This window comes from Tinamus guttatus, unplaced genomic scaffold, assembly GCF_059628265.1.
Source record: "Tinamus guttatus ecotype Peru unplaced genomic scaffold, ASM5962826v1 Tinamus_guttatus_pri_ptg000153l, whole genome shotgun sequence".
NCBI classification, from domain to species: Eukaryota; Metazoa; Chordata; class Aves; order Tinamiformes; family Tinamidae; genus Tinamus; species Tinamus guttatus.
This window is the reverse complement of record NW_028288687.1, coordinates 1,019,855-1,042,664: the sequence shown is the minus strand read 5'-3', so window position 1 is coordinate 1,042,664 and position 22,810 is coordinate 1,019,855. Positions and strand designations below refer to the sequence as shown.

Genomic DNA, 22,810 nt, shown 5'->3' with positions numbered 1-22,810 from the left:
TGCAGTGTTTCTCTAGCTATATGCCCCCTTTTACCCTCCAAACAAGCAATTTTGTTTCTCTACACACACCAGCTGGATACCAGAAGGAGAACAACTTGGAGGGTAGATGTGACCTCCCAAGGCTGAAAGAAGGAGAATATGAACCTGACAGGAACCAACCTCATGCTCACTCAAAGAAATGAATACTCAGTTCTGTTCTGAGCTGTGTACATCCACTGATCCCAAAGAGGTATGGAAAATGCTTTTTTTTTTTTTTGTATGGTGCATGGATCACTTTTGTAATGTTCAAATCAAAACACGAGAGTTTGCCTGTCAAATCAATTTGTTACAGCTGTATTGCCTAAAAGAAATTGCTATGGCTTTGCAAGCATAAACAATAAATGATATTGCATATATGTAGTCAAGCACTGGTACAGCCAAAACTGGAATTCTGATATTTGTTTACAAATCCCAACTTATCAAAAAAAGGGAAAACCACATTTCAGTTTAGATCTTTTAAAGAACCATTATCATTTCCCCATCAAATCTATCATCACTGTCCCTTTTTCCATTCCTATCAGTCATTCCTATTCCTAACATGCTGCTTATCTGACTGTTAGGATATGACTTCTTTTTGTATGTTTTTGCACTCAAAAGAGGGAAGAAGAAAAATACTGCAAAAATAAACAGATGTAGCTGGCAGGAGGGTTGTGCCAGAAATTAATGCTGCAAGACAAAGGGCAACACAGCAGTTTGGCGAGGCCGACTAAATTAGCTTGCACTGAGCCCCATAGCAGTAGGTTGCCCAAACTACAGGCAGCAGCCCAGGTGAGAGCCCTTGCTGTGAGCACATGTGTGCCCAGGCTGGTGACAAGACACACGGTGACCCCACTGCAGGGACTGTAATCCCGTGTGAGAGCTGCCCAGTGTGTGCAGGGCCCGAGCTTGTGTGCACTCAGGAGTCAATGCAGTTTCGTGTGGGCTTTACATATGAAAGAGGACACTTACGTGTGTGTGACATTCAGTTGCTCTGTGCCTTAGCTTCGTTTTTCTGCTTTTTTAGCCGGATGGGATTTGTCAGTCTGGAGCAGGCGATGGTCCCTGGAGGTCCCGCTGGCCCGTCGCGATGAGCTTCACTGCTTTAGCAGTGGTTAGTGCCTCACGGTGCCGGGATGACTTGCTCGTAGCAGCCTGCTGAACGGAGCCAGGCTGCACGGAGAGAAGCATTTCCTGCCCACTCCTGTGGTTTCATCCTTCGCTCGGATGAAATGTGATCCCTTAGCCTAGCAGGGCTCCTATGGATAAAAATGCTACATGTTATAAACCTCTTTAAAAGCCAAGCAAGGGCATTTGATTCTATGAAATTCTGGAGCTACGATTTCAGCACGCTGCCTGCAGCCTGCTCACTGAAGCATTCGTTTTCTTTGACTACATTGCCCCTTTGATCCAGTTATGGCCCCCTTTCCTTACTACGTGATGTTTTTTAACCTCACCGCATCTTGAATTTTTATAATTGTGGTCTCATATCTCTAAATGTGGATGTATCCAGAGATTAAAGGAATTATGAAATCTATTCTAGGTAGGTACATCTATCCATAAAGATGCTACCAGCAGATGACACAAACGTGCCATTTTACTCTCTTCTGTAGGTTTTGTTTCCTCCTGTTGCTACTTCCTGAAATGAGTTACAGCTTCGCGAGATGTTACTCCATCTCACTAACAGAGAGAAATTTAATTTTATTTTAATTTCGCCTTATAATGTAGTCTGGCTTCTCATTTGAATTCCAGACCATTATGGAAAACTACAGTTCCTCCGCCACCAGTGAGGCTGCAGAGCCATACATTTTATCAAACTGAGCAGCAGACTGCAAGTTGTGAAAGAAAATATGTAAAGGCAGACAAAAGATGGGGGAAAAATAAAAATCACTCCACCCACAGAACATGATTTTTTTTTCTGCAGTACAGAGCTTAGCTTTCAAAGGCATTTAAGGAGAAATGTTCTGTTTTAGATCTAGTGGCAAAACCATCCTGTATTTGGCAGATTTACAATGTATAGAACCACGAATGTTTATATTGTTATGATCTAATCTGCTTTATCTACATGTTATGGGTGTAATTATCTCTATTGGTATTTTCTCATGTATAATAGATGCATGTGTAACTTTAGAAAGTTCACAGATCAGCTCCAACTGTGTTTTCTCCTAAGTTAAGAGAGAGATAAATTAGAGCTAAGGCTATATACTGCCTATGGTATCAGGAGCTATAGAGCTCAGGCTCAGAAACTATCAGGTCTCCAGCATGGAGAGGCTCTGAAAAGCTCCCATTTTGTGTCTCAGACTTCCAATTGAAGGTTGCCTTTTGGAAGCTGAAACAAGGAGACCTTGCAGTCTTTACAGCAGAGTTTGAGGAACCAGGGCAATTTATTCCAATGTATTCACTAGTCATTTCCTGTTTTTTCCTGAAGTCTGTATATTTAAGGACGTCTAATGCAAACTTTTTGGACAACAATTGGACCTGCTCAGATCATTTTAGCTTGGCTTTGTGCAGGGGAGGCTGGAGCTGCTGTAGCTACTCCTGGCTTCCCTGGAGCTGCAACAAGTTCTCCCAGAGGCCGTGTCCATTGGGGGAATGGCTAGAGGTAACAGTATTGAAGTTATTTACTATCTTAAAAAAAGGTAAGGAAAGTTCAAAATGGTTATAATGTGATTTGAGATCCTACGGCCAGGAAAGTGGGAGTATAGCTTGGGGACAGCGTTAGGAGCTTACACTAGGAGCAGCTTTAGGGCTTGTGAGGGTCCCAGATTGCTCACTGGGGCAAGATTGCCTTTCAGCAGCAGCCAAATGAATCACCTGAATTTCCTTTCGAGGTTCAGTCTGGTTGTGAAAATGGACAGAGCTTGGATGACCCATAGATCACCAAAAAATAAGAATCCTAGTTATTCATTGATATTGCTTCTATCTAAACTGAGTCCTGTGCTGACGTTTTATGCTCAAAATTCTCACTTCTGTGAACGGTTTCTTCTGTTTCCTGCCATAACTGTTTAACCAAGAACCAAGTTCCTCAAGAACTTGGTTTTGCTGGCCTAGCCACGGGAGAGCTGAGCTTCCTGACGCTCCTGCTCCGAGGTCCTCAGCAATCCCTGGATGCGGGGTGGGAGGGCAGTGAAAGCCAGCCTGTCTGCACACAGCTCACACGTTCACAACATTCACAGGATAATTCTGACAATATAGGAAGCCTGGCAGATTTATAGGCCTATTGCTGATACAGCTCCAGGATTGAACATTTCTATAATTCATGTAACTCCGCAACAACCAGACGCTGTGGAGCTTTTTTCCTCTAGGGGATGATGCTTTGTAACAGAGACATCCTCCAAGAGTCCAAAAAGCCCTCCTCTTGGGAATCTGCTCTTTCCAGGCATTTCATGTGGCTATTTTTGACTATGTCTATGGGGATTTCTAGTCTTCTAATACAACTATTTTTAACAATACATGGCTGCAAGTCTATGGCATATTTTAATCTTGTATGTTTGGGAGTCTCAGAATTGCCCGCATGTGATTATGGCCTCTTGCACTTGCACCCTCCTTGATCCATATTCAAAACACTGCTTTTTACTGCAAGGAGCCCATGCTTTGGAGGCCTCTAGACAACAATTCATTTATTGAGCTTGCTAAGCTCAATAAATATTTAATTAGGTGTTACTCTATTTTGGGAGTGATACATTTTAAAAAATCTTATATTTAAACAGAACACTGTCCTGTTGGAAAAATTTCTCTGCAGTAATTAGCAAGTGAGCCATATTTTAAGAGGGTGCTTAAGTATTTATGAGAGTAGAAGTTCCACCTACGCTCAAGTGTCCTCTCCTGTGGTTTTAAGGTGGTGAAGGGAGGCTGTAAAAGGGTTGGTTTGGAGATGGAGTGGTGAAGATGCCTCTGAAGGCCACATCAGCACCTTGATGGCGCTTCCCAGCGAGGGGAGCTTCTGCTTCTCCTCTCTTTGTAGTTAGAAAAAAATGTGGCTTCAGTTGTATTTTTAATGCTGATTGATGAATGAGGTACCCAAGATGTTCTAGGCATCCCAAATGTTGATGTTGCCTGGGAAGTTAGCACACCATAAATTCTGGAATACAATGGTTATTTGGACTTCTTATCTGGTGGTCTTCCTTATTGATGGACTTCAGCTACTTAAGATACATTGAGAAATAACAAGGCTAATACATACTGGTTAGAAAGGTCCAGAAATGTTTGTGTTACATGTGGAAAAAACGACATACATTTTGATAAAAGTATCTAATATCTCAGGGAGATGCTTAAGCTGTAATTACAGTTGGTGTATGCATGTGTATCTATGTGAGAAAGCAAAGGCAAATGTCTGATTGCCCTACTAAATTTTAAACAACAACCAGCTGACAGTACCAAACATGAGATTTTGTCTACTTCATTAACGATAAAGGTTTCTCAGGGGGAATTGTTAACATTAACTAATCTTAAAGTTTCATTTCATGTTCCAAACATTACCATATGTCATTTGACTTGAATTCCCCCCCAGAAACACACAGCAAATACCAAGAATGAATGCTGGCTTCCTATGGGAATTTTGCTTCTTAAAAATGCAGGCACTTCTAGTCTTACTGCCTTTGCATGAAGAAGTCAGGTCGAATACCCAGTGTGGGTAGCCCACTGTGCTGTGTCCATAACAGGATAGGACGAGGGTTATGACTAATCAGGTGGAATTATTAGTAGAAAATTTAAGATGCACAGGAAAAAGATAGAATCATAGAATCATAGAATCATAGAATGCTTAGGGTTGGAAGGGACCTCTAGAGATCATCTAGTCCAACCCCCCTGCATACGCAGGGACACCTAAAGCACGTGGCACAGGACTGCATCCAAGCGGGTTTTGAAGATCTCCAGAGAAGGAGACTCCACAACCTCTCTGGGCAGCCTGTTCCAGTGCTCTGTCACCCTCACTGTTAAGAAATTTTTCCTTAAGTTCCTATGGAATTTTTGATGTTTCAGTTTCCGGCCATTTCCTCTAGTCCTATCAGTGGCCACCACTGAAAAGAGACCATGACCGTCCTCTGCACTCCCTCCCTTGAGGTATTTATATACACTGATTAGATCCCCTCTCAGCCTTCTCTTCTCCAGGCTGAACAGGCCCAGCTCCCTCAGCCTCTCCTCATAGGGCAGATGTTCCAGGCCCCTGATCATCCTTGTAGCCCTGCGCTGGACTCTTTCCAGCAGCTCCACAAGATCTGACATTGAGATCTACTAAGCTGCAAAACAGTCTTATCAAAGGCTGTTTGATAAGACTTGTTTGAGACACAGAAGTCCCTTTGCATGACAGAGTTTAAAATTAGACACCACACTGGGGAATAAAGGGTAGGCAAAGTTTGTTCTAAAAACCTGCTGACCAAATATGCTGAGAGGTCCTTCACTGTCTTGTGCTTCGTTAATATATTGATTGTGTGGCAGATGGACTTGTTGATTAAAATAATCATTACTCCTATTAAAACTGAATTGGCTCATTCAGGAGTCAAAGAATAAAACACCAGACAAAGCCCTGGAACTGCCATGCAAAGACCTGTGTACACTGCCAGTCTATGCAAAAATAGTCACTGCTTCCGCCTCCCTTCTCTGTTTCACTCGGTCACTGCACCTGAAGGGAAAGCCACAAGCCTGCAAGTGTTCATGAGCTTAACTTTAAGCCCCAAACTAGGCCTCCTGAAGACACAGATCCTTTTCATGTGCACAAGTATATCTAAAGCTCGATACTTGCACATGTGGAATAAGACTCTCAGATTGAAAAATCCTGGGACAGAAATAGACTTTTATTATGTTGTCCAGCCACTAGCAAAGGATAAAGGAGGTACTGGACTGTTGACTTTTCTTCAGATGCAATGCAAATAACCAACATTTTTGCTTAATCATGCCATTTGGCTCCTCTATCCTAAACCTCAAAGCTAGCAGCTCCGCACCTAGGATTATTAACTAACGTTTTCAGCTCATGTGGCCACCAGGAAGCAGTTGTTCATATGAACTGTCACAGCTTCTATAGCTCAGATCAAAGCTCAAATTGCTACTCACTAACTCAGTGCGAGTAAAAAGCTCTACTCCAGGTTAACAGCTTCTGGTTTTCTAATACAATATGTTTCCCTGTGATGTGGCTCTGAAATCAGGAAAAAAATGTGTGAAAACAACAGAGAACCTGTTTTCAAAATAAATAAATAAATAAATAAATCTAGTGTAGCCCAGCTAGACTGGCATTAAGCTGTTTTAGCATGTGTGGCAGCAAATTGTTCTACACACACGGAGCTCGACAAGGCCCCCGGGGCTCGGTGGTGCAGGGCACACACTGTGCACGACTGCAAACTCTGAGATTTGTGTGAAGGGCGGCCCTTCTTCTGGCCACAGCATAGGATACAATTTAAATCACAGTGCTTGGATGCAAATAACTGTCCATTGGGTGCCCAAGAAAGAGGTGTGTGGTTTAAGCTGCGTCCAGGTTTCCTCCAGATCAATAGAGAGTGATGCCTCCAAAAGGTGAGCTGGACCTGCCTATCTTCAACATTAATTGTAGGGAGAGACCTCCCCCTTGGATGTTTACCTTGTGCATTAAGTTTTAAGAGATGACCAGTCACATTCGCAAGGTCACAAGCACATCTTTTCGCATGGGGAGTATGCAGACAGTGCCTCAAACACTGGCCTTTCATTACTTGTTTTCCTGGGTGGGTAATGGTTTTTAGGCGATATACATACACACACACACACACATATATATATACATATATATAGCTTTTACCCTGCATCACTTCGCCACATATATGGTGTGCAAGGAAGCACTGTTGTGTCAAACACAAGCCTACCTGCAGCAGGTGGCCTCCTGCCTTTGGCTTTCATTTCAGTTTGTTACTGATTCAAGGTCCAAACATTTACACATTTCTTCTTGTCCCAGTGGTACTATCCTGTTGCCACCACAGACTTCATCACCCAGCTCCTTGCAGTTTGCAGGGAAGGGATTCCTCCGCTGGCCCCTCAAACTGGCAACAAAAAGCAGATTTAATGAGATACATTGTTAAGCAATGAAGCAGTTATGTAGCTTTTGAGCACCACCCACCTGGATAAGACTTAATTACACTTGTAACCCGCAGAGTTGGGTGTTTGTGTATTTTATCTGCTGCAAATTTCCAGTCGCGTTTGCAAAGTGGAGCTAGATGCCCGCATCGCACTGCAGAATTTAGGTCAGGAAGCAGTGAGGCTCCCTGCTCCGCATTCAGATGAACACTAAATCCAATGACTTTTAATGACAGCTCAGTGTCCAACCACATTTGGAGCTCTGAAAATCTCACTCTCTCTATATATATACATAAATATGTAAAATCTTTAGGTTAAGATATACCTCGAGCATCTGAACCTTGCCTCCTTAGATTGGACTGTGCGTGTGCAGGCATATTTTGTCCTGTAGGAAACAGGCAAAAAAATGTATGTACCAAGAATGTATATCATAGAATCATAGAATGCTTAAGGTTGGAAGGCACCTCTAGAGGTCTAGTCCAACCCCCTGCACACGCAGGGTCACCTAGAGCATGTGGCACAGGGCTGCATCCAAGTGAGTTTTGAAGATCTCCAGAGAAGGAGACTCCACAACCTCTCTGGGCAGCCTGTTCCAGGGCTCTGTCACCCTCACTGTCAAGAAATTTTTCCTTAAGTTTCTGTGGAACTTTTGATTCTTCAGTTTGTGGCCGTTCCCTCTAGTTCTGTCGGTGGCCACCACTGAAAAGAGGCCAGCACCATCCTCCTCACTGCCTCCCTTGAGGTGACTGTCAAGAGTGTAGAGCAATTTATATAAAATGTGTGTGTACGGGTATTGATCTCCAGCAATAATTAATTCATGCAGTAATTTAGAAAAATCCAGAAAGGTTGCAGAGAACTTTACAACATGAAAATAGATTTAAAAAACGGATCGTGATGGGGCTTCCAGCTTTCTTGTATCACTAATAGAGTTTAGGGAATAAATGTCAAAGTTCTACATTGTTGCACAGAAAATGTGTAACCTTTGCAAACAAATAACAAGTACATAAATCTTGAGAGAACTGCTTGAAGAGAAGGGTGTAAAACACACTGCAGCGTGGCCTGGAGTGTCACTTGCTGGAGTGTGGCCTGTGGTCCTTCCAGCTCAAAAAATGCTCAAATTTGGTGGTAGCTCTGCCCAAGGTGACAGGATGCTGAAGCCTAGGATTCGGCATGCCTTGAAGCTGGTTATGAAACCAATCCTATTAATTATCAAATAACTTAGTGCTACAGAAGTTTTGCAATGGAGTCACTGATGCCCAAAAAAACAACAACAACAACAACAACAACAAAAAAGTTTAAAGCCTTTGTCACTTTGGGGCAATATTATGTAGGACAGTACTGTGTATACTTAACATAGTTGATGCATGTTTTATAAGAAATATTTATGGCAGCAACATCTCCATCATGTTTTTCCATCTCACTTTCTGAGTCCTGTCAGAGGACAGTTGTTGTGAAAACCGTGAGGCCTAATATAAGTAAACAAGGAGCAATTTTCAGAGTCAGATGAGTTTGTGAAATAAAGAGATCATCTTATAAGTAAAGGCAAGAGCCTTGCAACTGTGAAACCAGAAATAAATGGAGGCTTTTTTTCTTTTCAAATACAGAACAATTCTGCATTCCACAGATGTCTACTTGAAGATTGAGATTAGATTTGAAATATTTGATTCTTCTTATTAAGAGAGGAAAGTGTGTCTCTCACCAGATTATGCAGAAACATTTCTGCCCAAGAAGAGTATCTACTAACAACATGAAGGGGCCTATTCAAAATTCACTTTTCTGTATTTCCAGGGGTGAAGATATGTATTTCTTGACAACCAGGCTGGAGAGAAAAAAAAATACACACAAAAAACCCTCCTTTTTCTTTTTCTGGTAAAAGTCTGCTGAATCCATCCTTGCAACACGTATTAGGTGTGCAATACATACATTTTTCTCCAGCCACTATGACAACTAGTGCCTCAGGCTAAGACTCCGACTAGCCGAAGGTTTTACAGATTTCTGGTGCCGCTCTGCGAGCAAACAGGTGGTTTCTCCGTCCTTTGCCGCTACGCGACGCCTGCACGCGGGTCTCGCAGCCACGACGGAGGCTGCGACTGACTGGGTTCTTCCCGTCTGCGCTGCCCTCGCTTTTTAGCGCTGATCTCATGGGGATTTAGATGTTAAACTTTGATTTATGAATGAAAAAAAAGGCTGGAAATAGTGACATAGACCTGCCGCGCACTTGGAAAACGAACCTCCCCTCAGGGCCGCCCGCCAGAACCAGCCAGAACCGGCCCGAACCGACCCCGCCGCCGCCTGCGCGCGTGCGCCCCCCGGCGGCCGCCTCTCCCCTCCGGGCGCCGACGTCACGGCGGGCGCAGCCCCCTCCCGCGGTGGCGGGAAGCCCCGGGGAGGGCGGGGCTGCCCGGCACGGGGTTTCCCCGCCGCTCCGCGAAGGGGCGCACGCCACGCCCCCTCCCTCGCTTCGCGGCCGTTTGAACGGCGCGAGAGCCACGTCCCGCCCCCGCCGCACCGCGATTGGCCGCGCGCCGCTCGCCTGATTGGCGGAGGCGACAAGGGGCGGGGTTAGGGCGGGACCACTCCCCGCCCCGCCGGGGAGGGCGGGGGAGTCGCCCCGCGGGGCGGTTCCGCCCGGCCGCCTTCTCGCCGCCCCGCCCCGCCCCTCCCGCTCCGCCTCGCCAGCGCGGGCCCTTCGGTCCGGCCGTTAGGAGCGCCCGCGCGCGCTCAGGCAGGACCCCGCGGGCTGCCCGCCGCGCTGCCTGCCTGCGGGAGCGACGCCGCCGCCCCGGCGCCTGCCGCGCGGCCCGCGCCGAGCTCCGGCGCGGCTGCCTCCCGCCGCAGGGGCGCGCGGCGCTGCCGCTCGCCATGGCCCCGGCGTCCCGGCGGGCGTCGGCGGCCGCTTCCGCTCCGGCGTTCGTGGCGGGCGCCCGCGAGCGCCTGGGCGCCAGGAGGGCTGAGGGCGGGGGGTCCTGGCGCCGCGGAAAACGCGCCAAGTTTCCCGGTTGTGGGGAGCGCGGCGCCGGGGCGCCCCGCGGTCTCCATAGCAACCGGCGAGCGGGTGCCGGGCGCGGGCGGCGCCCCCCGCGCGGCGGCGGCGGCGGACGGGGCCGCGCGGGGATGTAGCGGGTGAGGAGGCGCCGGGCCCCCCCTTAGCCCCCCTCCCTCAGCCCCCTCCTGGGCCGCGCGGCGGCCGGGGCCCCTCGGCGGAGCGCGGGCGGGGAAGGGGAGGCGGCCCGCGGCGGTGGCGGGGAGAGCGGGCGGGAAGGGGTCGCTGCCCGCCGCTAACGGCCGCGGTGTTGACAGGTGCCGCCGCGGCTCCGGCGCCCGCGCGCTGCCTCGTGAGGGAAAATGCCCGGGGTGCTGCCGAGCGAGGGCAGCGCGGCCGCGCGCGGGAGCCCCTCCAAGAAGAACAGGCTCTCGCTGAAGCTCTTCCAGAAGAAGGAGGCGAAGAGAGCGCTGGACTTCGCGGAGGCGCCGGAGAATGAACAAAAGGGCCCCGAGTACCGAGGCCCTGAAATGTGCGTAAGAGCCCGCGTGCCGGCGCGGCCGGTCGCGCTGCAGATCGGTGCGAGAAACCGTCCCCCGACCCACAGAGTTGGGCTGGATAAACGGGACGAGCGCTGGCTCTGCTGCCCTCCCGTTAAGCCGCAGCTTTTGCTTCTATATGTTTTTCAACGTGTATTAAATAAACCCTTGGCCCTCGATGATCTAACCGAAGTGACTGGTATTGGAGTCCTTTGAGAAAACAAGCGAATAAACCTATCTCGCTGTGGGTGTTTAGGTGGCAAAACTTCTTAGGAAGTTGTGGAAGTTACTGTTATTTCACATTATTAAATGGTTGTAATTTCAATGAACAACTTAAAGCGTAAAAAAAAAGTTTATTTTTCCCTATAAAACTTGTTTTGTTGAGAAATACATTTTAAACTTTTCGCTACAAAAAGCATTATTCATGCTGCTTACTAATGTTCATTAGGGTATTTCAAGACTCCTGCAAGTCTGTTGGCTCACTTCATTGCAGATAGTGAGAAAATTTTAATGGGAAAAGAGAAATTGTTTAATCATGGTAAATTATAGACACATTGAAGATTTGTTCCCATTATATAATAATAGTGCATTAATACTTACAGTGCACTGTGTTCACTTTCTAAACTGTATTTACACTTTCAGTATGCTTTTAAGCATTTATTTATGAATCTGGAGCAGAGACAGTAATAGGAAAATACATTCTAGCACATGTTCTAGCATCCTAAAGAGAAGTATTTTTTTTGTTCCTTAAGACAGTATCCTGATCTTGTTCAAAAATATATATTGGAAATAGTGGCAGATTTGCCTACTTGTAAACCTGTCTATTTCTGTGCATGTTGCTAGAAAGAAGTGTTTTCATTTGATTGTAACTGCAGTGAGACTTTCAGAAACAGTTTAACATGGCTTTGATGAATGTTTATTTAGTCATTAGTTGCAGCCAGTTCCGACATGGTAGATGGCCAGGAGAGATAAGTGCACGTGTGCTAGGAGGAGTAACTTTCACAAATTCTCTCATACTCTTTTCTCTGTTGAACAGTGATCAGGTTGTTCCTGCACCACAGCCTCCGTCCCTTGTTAGCTGCGAGAAGAAGGACACTATGTTGCCTTTTGTGGGGTTGAACAATCTAGGGAACACTTGCTACCTTAACAGCATTCTTCAGGTAAGGCCACGCTCAGGGGCTTTGGAAACATAATTTATGTTCTGAGTAAGCACAAGCAGGTGAGATTCCTAGTATGATGACATCTAGAAGCTGTCTAGATATTGTGTAGAGGGAGTGTAATTATAGAGGGAAAAGAAAAGATGATACTGCAGGAAATAACGTGCACCATAGATGGCTTTGGTTGAGCCATCTGTCAGGTTACACACTCTGGCCACCTCCCTGCCATTAGCAATTCTCTATCTTTGCGTGCTGTGCAGCAGCCTTGGGAGATATAAACCTAATTTGATCTTAAGTGTGGGTATGTATTTTTGAATAACTTTGTTATCAACTATTATCTTGTTTCAAACTTTTGTTGTCAGGTGTTATATTTCTGTCCTGGTTTTAAAACTGGAGTAAAGCATTTATATAATATCATTACAAAGAAGAAAGAATCTTTGAAAGATGAAGGAGAGCAAAAATCAGAAAAGGTAACATTTCTTACTGTATATTCTTTTACCTACAAATGACACTATATGCCAGGAGTATAACACGACTTAATCTATGATTTCTTTTATTTATGTAAGAAGATTTGCAGTGCAGCTTTCCGTAGGGCCATTTAATGTAAACATATTACTGACTTGTTTTGGACTTGTATTCAAATTTGATGCTGTTCTGCATAGTTCCTGTAAAGCTTCAAGGCAGAAGTCTTAAGTTTAATAGAAATTAAAAGAAGAAACATATCTTACCATATTTCTCATACAAAGATAATTGCAATATTCTTTTAAGTGGATGGAAATTGGAGTCTGGCCAAAGATGGTTGTTTGGGATTTTTAAAATGAACAGTCTGCTTGGCTTATGTATTTGTCTTTTACTGGCAAAAAAGCAATATACTGACTGAGAATCACTTATTTCCCATAACTGATAAATTCTGCAAACGTCAGTTAGAAAATCAGCAAAGTGAGGCCAGGAGAAAAAGTTCATATTGTTACCATTTTTTTTAACATTGTCTTCTACAGGGAAGTTGCAAAGAAGATCCACTGGCAAGTTATGAATTAATCTGCAGTTTGCACTCATTGATTCTTTCAGTTGAACAGCTTCAAGCCAGCTTTCTCTTAAATCCAGAAAAATACACAGATGAACTTGCTACTCAGCCACGGAGGCTACTAAATACCCTTAGGTACATATTTCCTTCAAGACGTTTCGCCTTAAAGTCAGAACTTTCATCTAAAGTTTTGAGGGCATTGTAACTATCCAGTACAGTGTTAGAGACTTAGTGGAGGCAATAGTCTTATTTTTGGGATAACATTTAAGGAAATAAGTTTTTCTATGTTTCTGAGAGCAGCTTTGTGTTATTTGATACCTCTTTGACATAATAAATTTGGAAGTAAATCTTGATTTTTTTAAGAACATAATTTGAATACATCAATTAATTTAAGAAAGTATTTACCTGGAAGTACGTAAGTGTTCTAGGAAACCTGAGAAGGATCATTAAAAGGCTGCAATTGGAGGGGCTGGTGTTCTCTTCTGCATCAGGCCGTAACTACCTGTTAGGAAAGCCTCCCTGGGTGTTTTTGTTTGTTTGCTTTAGACTTCCTTTTTGTTCTTAAATGCAAACTTCCTTAATATATATCTCAAGTCATATTGATTGGTTAGCAAAGAATAACTAGTCTTCATAGTTCATTTACTTTTATTTTTAATAGAGAGCTCAACCCTATGTATGAAGGCTACTTGCAGCATGATGCCCAAGAAGTTTTGCAGTGTATTCTAGGGAACATTCAAGAAACATGTCAGATACTGAAGAAGGAAGAACTGAAAAAACTGCCTGTGGAAGAGCCTACAGCTAAACTGGAGGAAAAACTTAATCAAAACATTGAGAGCAATGGAACTAGCAGTCCTGCTGAGGAGGAGGATAGTGTACCAAGTAGCCAGGTTGGAGAGAGATCTGAAGATAAACTACTGAAAGGAAATGGGAAAAGAAAAAGTGATGCTGAAGGCGGCAACGCAAAGAAAAAATCCAAAGTATCAAAAGAGCAAAATGCTGAAGAAAATCAAAGACAAACCAGGTCAAAGAGGAAAGCAACAGGAGAAAAGCTAGAAAATCAAACTGATGCCATTGCCAAGTGTTCCACTGAAAACGAGAGCGCGAAGCCAACGCAGAAAAAGTCACGGCTTAGATTAAACTGGTTGAAATCGTCATGCAAACAGCCTAGCATTCTGTCCAAATTCTATAGTCTGGGAAAGTTAACTACCAACTTGGGATCCAAAGACCCAGTGAAAGAATGTGATGGCTGTGAGCTAGAAGAGTCATCTGTAAAGTGTGAAAATGGTAACGATACTAAAGAAGAATGTAGTGAACCAGTGTCTCCTGTGGAAAGCCATAATGAAAAAGCAACTGAGAAAGAACCAAATAAGGAAGGTTGGTGAACATCTGTATGGTCTAAAATTCAGTAGGGTTAGAAAATTACTGCGTGGGAAGTCAGTCTTCAGACTGCATAGCAAAGAGCTTCCCAAATACCAAATCTTATTTTTAGGAATTGAAAAATATTGAAGAACTTATTCTGTGCGTGTTTTTATATATATTTATATTTATTCTTGAACTGTTTAATATAAACTTTACCTAGTTTTTGTATTACCTTTTGCATAAGACATATCTTGAGTAAGCTGGCATCTATTTTCTCTAGGTCCAGAGCTGGCTGTTTTCGAACTAGTGGAGAAACTGTTCCAGGGCCAGTTAGTACTGAGAACAAGATGCTTGGAGTGCGAGTGCTTCACTGAAAGAAGGGAAGACTTCCAGGACATCAGCGTCCCAGTGCAAGAAGATGAACTTTCCAAAACCGAGGAGAGTTCTGAAAGTAAGTAATGATGGAGAAGGTTGCGCTCTGAGTGTCTGCTTCAGACAGCCACTGATGAAGGGCAGTGCCATATTCATTTGTGCTCCTGTCTGCAGTGCTTCAAATTAGAGGTTGGTCTCTTATCTTGTCCTGATTAACTTTAGACTTTGGAAACAGAGCACTGATAATGTAGATGGATCCAGGCATATTAATGCTACTTCAGATTTTAGCCCATAACATAGACCACTTGCAAACTTCTACGTGCATGCTCTTCTGCTTATAAAGAGATATTTTCTTAGACTTGGGTCTGATAATGGGAAATTTTTATAAACAAAAGAAAAAGCAGAAAAAATATCTGCAACTTTTTTAAAAAATAAACCAGATTTTTTTCGCGTATGAATTCATCATTTTTTCCTGAGTATTTCTTTACTATCAGTATCTTAACTCCAAATATTTTGTTTGTAAATATTAACTCTTAATTCCTTTGATATCTTTCACATATGTTAGTGATATGCATACACTTAGTTCATAATTACTTTCAAAAGTAGATGCAGCAGCTGATTTTTAACAACAATTCTGCAATAAGCAAATGAGTGACAATACATTTTAAAATGTAGAGTTTTAAACTAATTTTAGCTCCCATCATCTTAATTTGGAGCAGGTTTTACTGTTTTGCCCTTCCTGTTTTGCTGAGGGACTTCAGTGTGTGTAAAACACTGATACTATCATTAACAGTGCAGAGCTGTCAGTGAGGGTGAAACAAAACAAGTGAAAAAGAACTTTCTGATAATTCTGGAAGTTTGTCTCGAGTCAAATTCTGGTCTTAAATACATGTATCCAATTCCTAGGTATGTCAACAGAATTCAGACAGGTACCTATGAAGGTAACCTTCTTCCTAAAGACTGAATATTTTAAACGAGATTGAGAAATTTGATTAAAAATCTGTTAGTGATATTCTTACAATCTCCTGAAATGTTCAAATATTTAAATAAATTTTCTATTTCATACATACTGAGTATTCTTTACAGTATAATTGCTAGTTCTTGAACATGTCAAAACTGTGTATGTGTCCATGTGCCTATTTAATTCTGGTGGGGTTTGCACTGGGAATGTAAATAAGTATCTGTGAATGTAATGATTCTCTTTTATAGTTTCTCCAGAGCCAAAAACAGAAGTGAAGACTCTAAAATGGGCAATTTCCCAGTTTGCATCAGTGGAAAGGATTGTGGGAGAGGATAAATATTTCTGTGAAAACTGCCATCATTACACAGAAGCAGAACGCAGCCTTTTATTTGATAAAATGCCTGAAGTTATAACAATTCATTTGAAGTGCTTTGCTGCTAGTGGCTTAGAGTGAGTATTACAGATATGCTATACTATGAACAGTGTGCTGTTGAAGGAGAAATCTAGCAGAAGAGATGCAAATATTTTATATTTCCTAAAAATGAGAACAGACTTCTAGATTCAACTTAAATCAGTGGGACACAGCCCTTAATTTCATGAAGGCTCTTCATTATTAAAGACAGCGGCTGAAATTTCAGGAGGCTTTTTTTTTTTTTTTAATCTAACTGTGTTTCCAATATTTCGTAACAATCCCAATGTTTCGTAAAACTTTGTTTACTGTTTACTTTTAATATCACCTGCCTGCACAGGTTTAGAGGTATGTTTAAGTAGTTATGCAGAAGTGATGAGGACAAAACTCAATTTCATGATTAGAGCTAGTAGTACTTTAGTCTAATTGAATGGGAATATTCGGGGAAAAAAAAAGGTGGTAAATATTTTAAAGATATAACATTACAGAAAAAAAAAGGATCCATTCCTTTGAAATACAACAATATCAATGTCATTAATACCTAGCTACTTAGCAATGACACATTGATGTTATATATTGTAGAAATCTTTTTTTTTTAAAGTGATCATGTTTTTTCCCCTGAACTCCCAAGTATGAATAAAGGTATTTATTTCATAAAAAGCCCCAGACATACCCTTTAATCTCACAGTACTGTACACAAATAGAACACCACTGTGATAATTTAAGCACAGTGTTTTGCCATAGATTCTATTGAATCTCAGTAGAGAAATAATTTAAAACGACATTAGGCCTTATCAGGATAAGCTTGTTACACCATAAATGTCCCCTGCATCCTTCAGAAAATAACTGCGTTTTGAGAGTACAGTTTTAGTAGCATCTGTAGATTCTGTATTTTCAACTTCTGTCATTCACTGAAAATAACTTCTGTATCTGTCAACTTTGCTGTGTCAACAGCCAGTCCTGTACTTCAGAACCTCACGCGAACTGAGGATGTTCTGATGACTAGAAGCCCTTCTGAGAAATGACAGAGCTCTTTAGTGATCTGCACTAAGGCATTTAGCCACAGACTCAGCCTTATATATGCACCGAATTTCCTGTACCTTGTATTTAGTAGACTTTAGACTTTCGAAGCCATCTTAAGTCTATCGCATGAGGTCTTCACTCAAGTCTAGTTTATATATTCAAAAATTATAGGCCCTTTGGCACTATAGAAATAAAAACCAAAAGTTGACAGATGATTTGTCAGAGGATGCTCTCTGTAAACAAATGCTGCTAACAGCTGTAGTTAATAAGAGTGCCTATATATCCCTGATAACCTGTTTTTTTTTTTTTGTAATAACCTATGTTTTCAAGGATTATATTGAGACTTCTTTAAGGATAGCTTGCTAAGATTTTAAAAAGTGGAATTCTCACTGAGCCTGGTCTAGATACTCCTCAAAGCAGATACTGCCTGACAAAACAGAGAGGGAACATGTGTGTAACGCTTGCTAACAGCACTTCCTCACGCAAGAAGAGACGGTGTCATAACATCATCATGATTCTGTTATGACAAGGCAGAGAAAAGTCAGCCAGCTAAAAACAATCGTTAGGCTATTACTGAGTAGTCCTTGACAGGAGATGGAATCCTGGTGTTACGGGCTATCCAAAAAAACAGCCTGATATCCACCTAAGAGGAAACCTGAACATTACAGATCTTCAGCTTCTTCCTACATTTGCTCCATCCTTGTTTCTGTGAGGAAGTATTTGCAGCTTGTAAGTTAACTGGACATTTCCCAAATTACTCACCTCTCTTGTCCTGGTAAACTTCCAAATCTTTGATCCAGAGTATTCAGACCTATACCTAGGTCACATTGAACCTGGTCTCCTCGTTGTAGTTTTCCTTGCTCTTTGAATCACGTCATGTGTTTTCTGCCAAGTGCTAGCAGCCAGAGAGTAAGGAAGTAAGAGTGGAAAAACCAAACAGTACCGGAGTCAGGGACGTAGTTAGAACTGTTTAAAAGATTGTTTCCAGTTTTTGGCTTGGGCAGTTTTATGTCAGACAAACCCACGTTACTCCTAAGCAGCTACAGTGGGATTAATAAACACAGCCTGCAAATCAGATGGGAAGAGCCAAGAGGGGTGAACCAGAACAGTGGGTTACTCCCGACACTGGAGTTTCTCAGTCCTACAGTGTTTACTGAGCTGAGCTCTGAGGGAGCTTCCCCCAGTTGACTATATTTAACTATATATAACTATTTCCTTAGGTAAACTACATTTATGGGAAAAATACTAGTCTCCTCATAGATGCGACTGCAATATTTTGTTCTCCCTAAAAGTAATAATACTCTTTTGCTCTCCCTTAAACTAAGAATCTTTCTCTCCTGGTTCTCGTAACTGCAAGACAAATAATGCAACCTTGGCTGCTTCTCAGTTGTGCTTTCCTGAGTTTTCTGACACCTGTGTTTCCAATAAGAATACTATCAAAACTGATGAGAAATGAAGCAGAAAAAGGAGTGTAGACTTTGGCGATTAATGGAGCTTTGCTGGCTTGCAAAGTGGTTGTAGGAAGGCCAGGTTCTGTTAGTAGAGACAGGTGCGCAGAAACTACTAAGAGCAAATGTGTAACTTGATGACCCCTAACTAAGCATTTCTTTAATAGAAATTTACCAGCCATTATTGCTGAGAAAACTAGATTTTTGACTTGTGAAATGAAAGCAGATAAAGGGAGCTGTGTGTGTGTTTTTAAAGATTTACTGGAGATTTTGAAACACATTTGATAACTAGTGAAAGTAGTGCTTAAGCCATTAGAAATCCTTTTCATTTGGAGTACTGGCACCCTTCACTGTTAGAAGAGCTGCAGTAAAATAAACTATTTTAGACCCTTGAAGAATTAAGCTGAGGTGTTAATTCAGTACAGTGGGTAAAGTCCCACTAATGTCTGACCTCAGCAGATGTAGTGGCAGAAAGCAACTTTGCTGTGTATGAACTACTGTGCATCAGTCAGAGGAGGCAGAGTACTTGGCATGCAATTTTTCTGTCTTCAGATTCTTATCATTAAGAAGAACAAAAAGCTAATAGGAAAAGATTTCCTCTCTAATTTCCTCCTCTCCAAATCTTTCTGATGCTGGATCTCGTTCAGAAGAAAGGTAGAGCCTGTTTTTAATGTTTTATATTTATATGATTGTCACAGTGTACTTGGGTGGAACTGGGTTTCTGATCTAGAATATCAGTGAACAGTTTGTTTCTTGACTCTCTTCTGAACATCTCTGCTGCTGGCTAGTAACAGGGATTTTCAGAACATTAAAACTTACTGTGTTTCTGATAATATGCTCTTTTCTGTTTCTTTTGGTTTAGTCAAATGTTTATGGTAAGCCTAGGTCTAAATAAGATTTCAGTTACACTTGTGTGACTAAGGAAATCTGTGCGTGTGTAAACGTATTTGTAAGGCTTATGGCTGTGAACATTAAGTTACATGTTTAAAAGCACAGCAGACTAGAAACTAAACTCAGAAAAGAAATACTACTACTACAATTATGCCTACATTGTTATGGTCTATATACATTTTCCTCAGATTAAAAAATAGCTATGGTCCTTTGTTATGATAAAAGAGAAGTTGAATAATAATAATTAGCTCTTTGTGCCCTAAGTTTTACAGGGTTTGTCCCTGTTTCCCTGTTTTCCCCAACAACATCCTAATAGATGAGCAGGACTCAAACATCACTGAAGTCTATAGGACGTACAAAGTATCATTAAATAAAACAGAGAGGTTAATTAGATTGTGTTCAAGGAAACTAATATACAATAATGTAAAGCAGCTGATTAAGCTCCAGTGTTTATATTTTCTAACTTTTTAGAAGATGTTTTCTATAATGAAAGGATTTAAAAATTTTGCATTGTGAATGTGGTGCTATGGGTAAAATACAAAACATTTCTGGAATACTAGATGCTCTTCCAAAGTCAGCCAGCTAAATAATTGTGTAAAGAAGTTGTAAAATATAGGACAGATAATAGAGAATCCCTAGTAATAAGCAAAGAATATTAATAACTAAACTACCCTTTGCATAGTGTTAGAAATACACTACCGTGCATTATGATGGTGCAAGGAAAAATTGCCACAGCAAAGCTCCACATTTTTAAAGTGATAACATTAAAGTTATTTGGAAAGAGATTTATATTCCTTATTTAATAAACTTTCAAAGATTTTGAGGAAAAAAACCTGCTCCTTCTGAACTTTGCATGTTGAAGACTTTCCAAATGTGGAAAGTAGGAAGTGAAAGATAACTTTTTTTTAATCACTATTTAAAACTTTAGCTGATGTTTCAGAAAAAAAAGGAGACTGTTAAATGTGTTAATTAGTTAACATATGCACCAATTAGGCTGTAAGACTGACCAGGATACAAACTTGGAAAAAAAGCTTTAGTAAAGAAGGAAGCCTGAGATGGATTCTCACGATAAGGAAGCTGGAAAGTGAGCAACTTCCTATGTTCAGACCTCCTATGTCTTTTTAGTAGACACAATATGGGCCAGCTGAAGCAATACTGTAAGGTAATGCAGCACAAGGTCTAACTTTATTTTTCTCCCCAAGGTTTGACTGTTACGGTGGGCTGTCCAAGATAAACACTCCCTTACTGACGCCTCTCAAGCTGTCACTAGAAGAATGGAGCACAAAACCAACTAATGACACCTATGGATTATTTGCGGTGGTAATGCACAGTGGCATTACAATTAGTAGTGGACATTACACAGCTTCTGTCAAAATTACAGATATTAATAGTCTAGAATTAGATAAGGGAAACTTTATCACTGACCAAATGTACGAAATGATTAAACCAGAACCGCTGAATGAGGAGGAAGCAAGAACTGTTGCTGAAGACTATGATGATGGTGAAGTCTCTTTTAGAGTCAATGGAAATGCACAGCCTGGTAAAGTTTTGAATAAAAAGAACATGGAAGCTGTTGGACTTCTTGGGGGACAGAAGAGCAAGCCTGACTGTGACCTGTACAATAACAAACCAGCTAATCCTGACAAGTTTCTCAATATAGTTAGTGAAAACAGAAATTCTGAGTCTAGCAGTACAAATGGAAATGTGGAATTCAGTTCAGAACACAGCGATCAAAATGGTGTTGCTTTCAGTGGACTAGAAAACAAAGCTTTGTATGTACTGCAGAGCCTGAAAGAGTACGAAGGAAAGTGGCTGCTTTTTGATGATTCTGAAGTGAAGGTTACAGAAGAAAAAGACTTTCTGAATTCTCTTTCTCCAACATCATCATCTACATCAACTCCTTACCTGCTGTTTTATAAGAAAATGGTAGAGTGATACTGTATTTTGACTGTAAATATTAGGGATTAGCATATACCTATTGGTCTGATTTGCATCAAGACTATGTTGAAGAAACGGCTGTTTGTTTTTGAAGCTACTGGACCATAATGTTCCTGGTCTTTTTGTTCGGTGTTAAGTGGCTCAACTTAAATTAACAAACCATGTCATAGAACTTTAACTCACATAATAACTCTTATGCTGCATAATAGTGATATTACCTTTTAGAAATACAAATTTGTATAGATCCTAAATGACGCCGAGGCCGACGATACACAGTAGTGGTTTTAACACAACTCTAGTTCTCAGACATGCCTCTTGTATTATTAGCTTTTTTATATATAAAAGTTATTTGTATTCTTATTCTGGAGTAAATGTATATTAACTAGCGAATTTCATCCAGAAGTTGTGTATTTTTGTAACTTGGGAAGTAATACTTCATATCTAGTCTTTGGTTAATCTACATGGTTGACTGATGCTATTCTCCTTACCCAGTTCTGTAGTGCTCAGTGCAACTCAAAAGCACAAGAAAAGGGTCTTGTAACCTGGTTTAGTGTGTTGGGAGGAATTGAACTTAACAGCAATGTTTGGATGGTCAAATTTACAGCTTGTTGACTAGGTGTTAAATGGACAAAGTGTAAATAGATGTGACTAATACTCCCAAACAGGGGGGAGCCTGTAGTGTAATTAAAATATTTTGTACTTCTAAGAGTAAAGCCCTCTACTTTGCATATCTGTTTGGGTGGATTTGGAATTTAGTGGTGATCTTATAACAGTTAACTTGTATTTAGAACTCACTGAAATGTGGGAAAATGAAAGCATTTGGCTTGATGCTTTGTTAAGAATGTATATATGAAATAAAAAATTTTATGATACGCACTAAATGTCTGAGATGACTAGATCAGACTTTTGTGTTTGGAGAGAAAAAAAGCTGGAAGTAAAAACGGTTGGGCATAGTTAAAAAATGGTTGGGAGTTGCATATTTTAGAGAAATTTGGATGTGAGAATGATAGAAAAGTTGAAGTTTTCAAACAAGTTCTTGTACAGTTAAATGGCTGACCAAAAAAAGGAACATACTGTACTTGAAGAGGATTTGATGGTTAAAGTAAGGGTTGGAGGCAAGAGGAAAGGGAAACTAATAGATTATTATAAAAATGAGTGCAGTGTTTGCCATTAAATATTACAGATTAAAATCCTAGCTTATGTGTTAGAAATTAAAAATTTAAGGAGCATTCTATAACTTGCAGACAGTGAACAACTGACATCTTTAAAACTGTTACAAAATAGGATGATTATTTCTTTTCATAGTATGGATGGAATGACTTGAATTGCTGTTAAACACAGTTTACGAAAGATATGCAAGATGTGAATATGCCACCCATTTTTCAGGATGTATTTAAATTTTTAGATTACAAATTAACCTATATTTAAAGAAGAAAGTGCTAAAAGTTTACACCGTGTTTACCGTACTCTTTTTATAGACCATCTTCTACTATAATGCAGTAGTTGACCTCTGATTTCTGTACAGCCCTCACTCTTGCTGAACATCTCAGCTCATGATTATGAATACAATGTGCTTTAGGGTAGAAAGATTGCAATGTCAATAAAAAACAACGTAGAAAAGGCTGGACTAAATTTAGAGCTACTTCTATACTTGTG

The 22,810-nt window shown here is 41.4% G+C and overlaps 1 protein-coding gene across 1 annotated transcript; it reads left to right on the top strand.

The window, feature by feature from the left end:
• The first annotated feature begins 10,009 nt into the window (after positions 1–10,009).
• On the top strand, positions 10,010–22,035 carry USP1 (ubiquitin specific peptidase 1). Its single transcript, XM_088522417.1, has 9 exons — positions 10,010–10,173; positions 10,351–10,565; positions 11,609–11,732; positions 12,092–12,199; positions 12,728–12,888; positions 13,412–14,127; positions 14,393–14,563; positions 15,694–15,895; positions 20,419–22,035. The coding sequence occupies exons 2-9, from the start codon at positions 10,396–10,398 to the stop codon at positions 21,149–21,151; spliced, it is 2,385 nt and encodes a 794-aa protein (XP_088378543.1). The 5' UTR covers positions 10,010–10,173; positions 10,351–10,395; the 3' UTR covers positions 21,152–22,035.
• Positions 22,036–22,810: the final 775 nt, after the last annotated feature.